This window comes from Pollicipes pollicipes, unplaced genomic scaffold (genome assembly GCF_011947565.3).
Source record: "Pollicipes pollicipes isolate AB1234 unplaced genomic scaffold, Ppol_2.1 Scaffold_7231;HRSCAF=8579_pilon_pilon_pilon, whole genome shotgun sequence".
Classification (NCBI taxonomy): Eukaryota; Metazoa; Arthropoda; class Thecostraca; order Pollicipedomorpha; family Pollicipedidae; genus Pollicipes; species Pollicipes pollicipes.
The window spans coordinates 28,997,645-29,006,271 of record NW_023597034.1 but is presented as its reverse complement, the minus strand read 5'-3'; the positions used below and the strand labels follow the sequence as shown (position 1 = coordinate 29,006,271).

Genomic DNA, 8,627 nt, shown 5'->3' with positions numbered 1-8,627 from the left:
CCGACACCGGATCGAAATGGCAACGGCCAGTGTCTTTGTGAGGCGCCTGGTGTCTGAAGCCGAGGTGTCCAGTGTCTCTGCGAGGCGCCTTAGGTCTGAGGCGCGAGTGTATAGTGTCTGTGAGGCATCTGGTGTCTTAGGTGTAAGTGTCCAGTGTCTCTGTGAAGCATCTGAGGTCTGAGACGTAAGTGTTCAGTGTCTGTGAGACGTCTGGTGTCTTAGGTGTAAGTATCCAGTGTATCTGTGAAGCATCTGAGGTCTGAGACGTGAGTGTCCAGTGTCTGTAAGGCATCTGGTGTCTTAGGTGTAAGTGTCCAGTGTCTCTGAGGCGCCTAGTGTCTGAGACGTGAGTGTCCAGCGTATCTTTGAGGTGTCTGGTGTCTAAGACGTGAGTGTCCAGTGTATCTGTGAGGCATCTAAGGTCTGAGGCGTCAGTGTCCAGTGCATCTGCGAGGCCCCTGAGGTCCCGTCTGGCCGTGCGTCGCCGGACGGTTGTGCCCTCCGTCGGCCGGCCGATACGCGCGTGTCAGAAGCTGACGGACCGCCCGCCCGGCCGCCGCCAGGAAGGACCGCGCCGGCCGCCGCATCCTGCTGGTCGTCATGTCACTCATGTTCGGCATCGAGATCGGCTTCAAGCTGGCCACGCGGCAGCTGATCTACCTGCTGAACCCGTGTCACGTGACCACGGCCACACAGGTGAGCAGGCTCAGGCCGGCCAAACCTGCAAAGCTGGACCGGCCCGCGTGGTCTCGAGGGCCGGCCCGTCGGACGGACGGCCCGAGCGACCGGGCGGGCGGTCGCTCCGCCCGCCCGCCCGGCCGCTCGGGCCGAGTGCGGCCTTACCCTCTCCGATGACTGGCTGGACTTCGGCGGGGACCTGGTGTCTGGTGTGGTCCTGGAATGTTGTGGCCGAGGGGAGAGCCCGAGGCCGGCTCACCACCGCCTTGCGCCATGGCAAACTCCACAGGATTTGCTCAAGCGATGCGTGGACACCCTATAACGTCATTTTCTTCGATATGATTCGTTTGGCCACGCGTACGTTTCCAATGTGCACGTGATGATTTTGATTCTTTTGTTCTTGTTCGTATGATTTTGGTATGGCTCTCTGTGGATCGGATTGGAAGTGAGCCCCTCGCGGGCAGCATGAGATCCAGTCGCCGCCATGTCGCTATGGTTCCACGGCAACGTGCCAAGCCGCGGCCGGATTCCAGCCAGATCAATACGTCTGGTCAGACGGCCAGTCGTCGTCCCGTGCGCCGTCGGGTCAGATCATAAGAATGGTATTTTATTGAAGGATATTCGGGGCGCTGCGTATGCACAGGCATCCACTGCTTCCTTATGTCGTCTGTGGTATTATAATTGCAGTTTGATCTGTGTGAGTGAATAATGGTTGTTGGTGTTTAGCGACGACTTCATCACCGGAGGTCATTGAGTGGGGACGCAGCTGCCGCCGCGGGGCGATGGCGTTGCTGGCCTTGAACCAGAGTCCAACTTACTGGGGGGTCGCATGTGCTACTGAGTGAAGTGTTCCTTCTGAGGAGAACATCAACACTGATAAGTGTTCACTTGTCATCATGTTACTCAACCCTGCTGTAAACCTTCCTGCCATTTAACCCCTCCCTCCTGTCAAACCTAATCGGGGGCATGATTGCTTCCAGATTATCTTGCTGGCTATACCGCCGAGCAAGTATACGACCATCATATTCCGAATACACCTGAACTTCATGAACGGCGCCGTTCTGGCCCTTCTGTTTCCCGTCACGAATACACGTCTGGTACGTGACTGGTATTCAGCTGTACTACGTGTGGCGAATCGCGCTTCGTGACGCCATGTGTTCGGGGCCAGTTGAAGACGTGTATCGATGTCAACCTGGCGATTGATAAGAATAGTCGGTTGTCAAAGTCGTCCTTTTCAGCAAGGGTGCGCTGGCCCGCTTCAGCATGTTTCATTTGCGCGTGTGTCCGTGTCCGTTCATTTGTGCTTGTCCTATGCGGATCCAGGATAACGCTAAGGGAAGAACCATTTACATTTCGGGGGCCCTCAACTATATGAGGGACCGTGCAAGGCCCTTGACTGGCCCCTGCCCAGAATTATAGCATGTGTCCGCAGGCGCATCATGCTAGATAGCTGTCGTCGGCGTTTGAGCCACGTCAAGCACGTGCCGATCCCAAATAGCTCTGGTGTCTCATGATCACCCCTCCTCGTAGGTTACACGGTGGGGGGGGGGGGGACGGCGTGGTGCCTTGGGTTCCGTCGGTACCGGTGCCCTGGGTTCCGTCGGTGCTGGTGCCCTGCGGCAGCTCCACCGGTGCTGGTGCCCTGCGGCAGCTCCACCGGTACCGGTCCCTGCGGCAGCTCCACCGGTGCTGGTGCCCTGCCGGTACCGGTTGGCTGGAGCCGCCGCTGCTCTTCCGGCACCGTCGGGCCGACGCGCTAACCACTGGGCCGGCGTTCCAGCTGCCGTTCGAAGCCGAGTTGTACTGGATCCAGCACTCGATGATGCTGGTGGTGCCATACTACATGCTCCGCCTGGGAGGTAGGCTGGGGATGAGGGAAGCGGGGACGGCGCCGGACCGCGAGCCCAGCGGCGCCGGCTCCTCTGGCGGCCGGGCCGACACTGAGCGGCCACCCACGGGCAGACGCGTGCCGCGTGGCTTTTGCGACCACCTCTGTTCGTCAATCATGCGGAAGCTTTTTTGAAGAAGCATGGTTTTTGAAAGGATCGTTCTCAGAGACGGCAGTTTCTTTCGCCAACCGGCTCATGTAATGACGCAGTCATGGTATATTGTGCACACTGTGTTGCTGTCCTGAACTCTGGGGCGCATGCGCTCTCGTGTGGTACCTTTGTTGGCAATGTTACAACAGCGTGCATTAGAATCAAGAAGCATCAACGTCAAGACAAAGCAGCCTGACCTTTATCCATGCCGTCCTGTGATATGGAACCTGACAACGGTTTTTGGTTTGCGTCGCTGCAGGGGTGTACACCATCGAGAAGCTGCAAGACATGACGTGGTCGGTGATGTCGCTGGGCATGTCGATGCTGTACCACTTCACCGTGCTGCAGGCCATTGGGATCGTGAGTATCTCCGTGATGGTGATTTGGGGCTTTGGGGCGCATCGACTGCCGTAGGTCACGCGGCAGTGGCTCTGTGACTGCAGCGATCTGCCAGTGGAGACTCGCGTCTAAACACGGGCATTGGCCGCGAAATCTATTCCACCCATTTATTTTCTTAAGTAGTGGCGAAACTAAAAACGTCACCACGTGTTGCACGGCAAGATGCTAAGGTGCGCAGTAAGCCGATAAAGGACGGGATGGACCCGTAGCTTACGTTTTTGGCGCCTGTCGAGCCGGCAAACCGGAGAGCAGCCGCTGACACGGCGCTGTTCAGACCGCCTCGCCGGCGGCCGGACGTGTGCGGCCGGGCGTGGCCGTCACCGCATGCAGACAACTCACCTCATACCGGCCGTGTGTGTGTGTGATGTGTTCACGCGAGGTATGCATTCCATCACATTGCCACATCCGGTCATGCCAGGTCGCTGATGGGACGTGCGTCCGGCGGAGCAGTCAGCTGATTGCACCGTCCTTCCGACACCCATTGGACACACATCTCAGCTTTGGAGACTTACCCAAACTGGGCGCTAAGCTGACAAGGCCCCACTAGACACGCGAAACGCTGGCGACTTGCCGGAGCTATGAGCACGAGGCCTCAGCTAGACACACGGAGCGTTGGATGCTGGTGTTAATTGCCAGGATTGACTGCCTCTACTGGCGCGATCAAGTTCCCCGTGAACGTGGAGTGTTCAGGAGGCGCTGGGTGTCTGTCTTACAGACATTCGTAGCATCATTGCTCATAAGATGTCACAGACAGACTGCGTGGACTTCGCTATGCGAACAATGTGGACACCACAACCGCACGTGTCGGCGCAAGGAATGTGCACCTACGACACTACGCTTAGAGAAGACTCGCCCCTGGGCGGTCACCTCACGCGGTTCCCACTGCCAGCGCGCCGCGCGCCGCTCCCGCGTGACAAACCCCCCCCCCCCCCCCCCCCCCTCTCCCTCCCTGTACCACGTGGTGAGCCGTTCCGCCGGCAGCGTCCGCCACCGGGCGGAGACGCCAGGTGGGTGGACCGTCATGAAACAATAAACAAACGTGCCATGCACCTGTGTCTCCGGACGGCAGCGTAGAGGCTGAGGCCTCACCCCCTTTGGCTTTAGGGACCTGACTGCTGACCTCTGGCTTTAGAGACCTCTGGCTGCTGACCTCTGGCTTTAGAGACCTCTGGCTGCTGACCTCTGGCTTTAGAGACCTCTGACTGCTGACCTCTGGCTTTAGAGACCTCTGACTGCTGACCTCTGGCTTTAGAGACCTCTGACTTTTGACTTTTGTCTTTAGAGACCTCTAACTGCTGACCTCTGGCTCCTGCCAACCTCACCTCCTCAGGATGGGCAGATGTAGTTCGGCTTCTAGTTTTGACCATTGACTTCAGCACTATTGTAACCACGCAGCGATCCTCGTGTTCAAAGCTCAGTTGGAACTTTAAACTTTTTGCAGGTAATTAATCGCTGCCTGCGCGAAAATGTTAATGTTTCTGACGTGGAACGTTCGTGGTGTTGATCGTTAAACGTCCTGCAGTTTTGATTAATGACCCCATTTGACGTTGGAAGTATTTTACCTGTGGCTTCTATGAGCAGACAGTGGGCAGGGTATCATGCAGGCATTATGTGGAGAAATTGCCGTTGGTTAATTTATCTAGCATCGTTGCGAGTAAAGTCAACAGGGAGCCAGATTCCCGTCGCCTCCAGGCCGTGACCATCTGACAGCACTGAGGGCGTGCATTCATGCATTTCTAAATGATTGCAGGGGCGAGTTTTGAACCAGTTCACTGTAACATCATTACCGGATATATTGATGTCGCTGGCCACGTGTCTACTGCTCCTGTTTTTTTTCTTGATGTCTGCGGAGCGCACGAAGTTCAGAAACGACCAGCCAGCTCTGGAGTGGCCGACCATCGCCGCGATCTGCGCCGCGCCACGGCGCCGAGGCCGCGTGCCTGTAGCCGAGGGACCCCGGCTGACCGCGCCCCGGGTGACCACTGCCAACCCGATGTTGTGTACTGCAGGCGACCACGGTCAACCTGAACTCGATGGTGTGTCCGGCCATCTCTGACCCCTTCTACGGGCCCCGACCTCGGGTGACCACTCCAACCCACCGTGTGTTACTGCAGGCGACCACGGTCAACCTGAACTCGATGGTGTGTCCGGCCATCCCTGACCCCTTCTACGGGCTCTGGTACCGGGTGATCACTCCAACCCACCGTGTGTTACTGCAGGCGACCACGGTCAACCTGAACTCGATGGTGTGCCCAGCCATCTCTGACCCTTTCTACGGGCCCTGGTACCGGGTGGCGGCATTCATACACCAGTCGCTCTTCATACCGCTCTGCTGCAAGGTCTTCTGTGTCATCGCCCGATTCTTTTTGACTCAGGTGAGCATGATTCCCCTTGTTTTTCCCAGTGTCGTGCGCAGCTTGAGCTTTTACTCCTAGGCTCGCCTGGTGAAACCCCCGAAAAAGCTCTATCATCAGTCGTGGTGAAGTCCCCGGGTCGATCATAGACCCTGGTCAGATCCCCTGGTCAATGATCAGTCCTGGTGAAGTCCCCGGGTCGATCATAGATCCTGGTGAGATCCGCTGGTCAATGATCAGTCCTGGTGAAGTCCCCGGGTCGATCATAGATCCTGGTGAGATCCCCTGGTCAATGATCAGTCCTGGTGAAGTCCCCGGGTCGATCATAGATCCTGGTGAGATCCCCTGGTCAATCATCGGTGCCGGTGAAGTCCCCGGGTCGATCATAGATCCCGGTGAGATCCCCTGGTCAATCATCAGTGGTGGTGAAATCCCTGGGCCGATCTTAGATCCTGGTGAGATCCCCTGGTCAATCATCAGTGCTGGTGAAGTCCCCGGGTCGATCTTAGATCCTGGTGAGATCCCCTGGTCAATGATCAGTCCTGGTGAAGTCCCCGGGTCGATCATAGATCCTGATGAAATCCCGTAGTCAGTCATCAGTACTAGTGAAATCCCCTGGTCGATCATCAGTTTCAAATCAAATGCACGAAGGATTAGATGGCTTTTAGCTTTCACTCACGCGCGCATGCATTTGTTCATCGCACTCGGAGCCGTCTCCTTGGAATTGCTGAAGTTAGCACTAGGGTCCTCGGATCACTAGTCCATCGCTCTACCACAGTGCTAGCTGGGAAGGGCGATGTTTAATCAGGAAGCCTTCTGTGCGTACTAACACACCGGACGAGAATGATCCGATGAATTATTTCATTCATGATATCTGATTACGTTCTTAACTCTCATCAGTTCTGTTCTGTAACCTTCTGGTAACCTATATATTTATGTAATCTGTACGTTGTCGGACTTGTTAAACCCTGCGTTCTATGTAGGGGCCTGCCATAAAAGTATTTTCTTAGCGAATAGTAAAGCCCCTGATATGGGTATCCCGCGTGAGTCGGTTGAGCGGTTTGCCTGGACATCAGTGGTCCCATCGTCCCCCTGTCCCACTGACGCGCGCACGACCGCGTGACTGAGCACGACAGGGCCTGCGCCGCCCCATCATCGTGAGCGAAGCCCACCATGGTCATGCCTGACGCGCTTTGCGTTTGCAGTTCAAGCCGACAGCCGTGAAGCCGCACCTGTGGACGGATGTGACAGAGGCGGCGCACCAGCGGAGCGCCCAGCCGCGCTGCGCCAGCTGCCACCGGCGCACCTACAGCAACGGCGGCGCCGGCGACGGGCTGCGTCCGACCGTCGGCGGCGACAAGGCCGACTGAGCGGGCGCCGTGGAGGCTGCACTCCCGGGGCGGGGCTGCTCTCGGCCCCGGGCAGGAGGTGGTCCGCAGCAGCGGGCCACGCGGAGGCCCAATGGTGGCGGGCACACGAATCGAGGAGAGTCTCCGGGTTGATCGTAAGGATAGCTGCCATCCACGCTGATGAAGCTGGATTTCGGTTGGCTGCTCCCCTGGCAGGCGTTCAGGCGGTTCATTTTTGTATGATCAAAACAGCAAGACTCGTTCGTAGGTGGAGTTTGGGCATTGGAAATGACAGAGGTACTGTTATTGCCATTAGCTGTTTTTTTTGTTTGTTCTATCGATTGAGAAAGCTGTCAAAGCTGTTACGATTATTTTGCTATTCTTTGTTATTGGTGTCCCCGGATAAAATGTGACTCGAACCGGTCGCTCACGGCACGGACCCGACGTGACGTGAGTATGTGCACATGATTTCTGTAAAGAGGGTCATAAGTCCAATTTGCGCGGTGAATAGCTTGAAATGCAGCTTAAAGCTGCTTGAACGCATGTACGCAATGCGTACCGAATAAGTTCAAATGGGCCACTGTCCCCTGTGACCCTTTGAGCGCGCCCTGCGTGGCGTGCGCAAATACGTCAGGCATGCTTTACCGCTGATGCTCGAAATTGTACCACGCGCCGCAGAAAGCAAAGACATTCCGCCCGCCTTATCGCGGTCCACAGAGTTTATACATTGCATTTCAGTTTGTGGCACGCCGGAGGGCTCATTCTGGACGGGTTTTGTGACTTGGGTAGCAGTGTTCTACACTGGGCCGCGCGTCAACTGCGGGCAATACTGAAGCCCAAACAGGTTTACTGCTTCGCCGTGGCTCCATGTGCGTGTAATCACTGGGCTGCCGCTGAGAGGCGACCGTGGCAGGCCGCGCTCGTAGACGCGTGGACTTGACGGGACGAAGGTCGGACCGCACGGGTCAGGGGTGCGGACCACAGGTCGGACCGCACGGGTCGGGGTGCGGACCACAGGTCAGCGGCGCGTGGGCCGTTTGCGGCAGCCGCAGAGGGCGGCCAGCCGCGGCTGCCCCGGTCCGCACATTCGAGCGACTTCGGTTTAGGCGCTGTGAGCGTTTTGTCTTCTCGGGGACGACTGTCGTGGACACCTCCACCGCTGTCTGCTCTGGTACGGCCGACTTAAGCCGTCAGCTTCTTAGACTGCCTTACGGGAGGCTGCTGGATTTCTCTAGCCGTGATTTGTTTTCGCATGTCTTCACCGCCCGGCCCAGTGTCCGAACTTATTACCCTATTGCCCCATATTCGGTATGTTGGTGTGCGCGGGCAGTGCTGCTATATCGCACATATCTGCCGACCGGTCACGTTGCATTCCCATAAGCGCTGCACAGTTGTCTCGTGCCCAAGAGTTGGTTTCCTCAAATGTATCGTTCAATCCCCTGAGGCCCGGGCGCCAGGTCTTGGGCGGGTGACTTGTCTGGGCAGTTGATGAGCGCCGTTGGGAGGTCCGTCGACACTGTATGGCTCTCTCTCTCTCTCTCTCTCTCTCTCTCTCTCTCTCTCTCTCTCTCTCTCCTCTCTCTCTCTCTCTCCTCTCTCTCTCTCTCTCTCTCTCTCCTCTCTCTCTCTCTCTCTCTCTCTCTCTCTCTCTCTCTCTCTCTCTCTCTCTCTCTCTCTCTCTCTCTCTCTCTCTCTCTCTCTCTCTCTCTCTCTCTCTCTCTCTCTCTCTCTCCTCTCTCTCTCTCTCTCTCTCTCTCTCTCTCTCTCTCTCTCTCTCTCTCTCTCTCTCTCTCTCTCTCTCTCTCTCT

The 8,627-nt window shown here is 56.9% G+C and overlaps 1 protein-coding gene across 1 annotated transcript; it reads left to right on the top strand.

The window, feature by feature from the left end:
- The first annotated feature begins 566 nt into the window (after window positions 1-566).
- On the top strand, window positions 567-6,986 carry LOC119110306 (transmembrane protein 164-like). The gene is made up of 6 exons (XM_037234077.1): window positions 567-696; window positions 1,659-1,775; window positions 2,459-2,537; window positions 2,977-3,077; window positions 5,336-5,491; window positions 6,676-6,986. The coding sequence occupies exons 1-6, from the start codon at window positions 601-603 to the stop codon at window positions 6,838-6,840; spliced, it is 714 nt and encodes a 237-aa protein (XP_037089972.1). The 5' UTR covers window positions 567-600; the 3' UTR covers window positions 6,841-6,986.
- The last annotated feature ends 1,641 nt before the right edge of the window (window positions 6,987-8,627 follow it).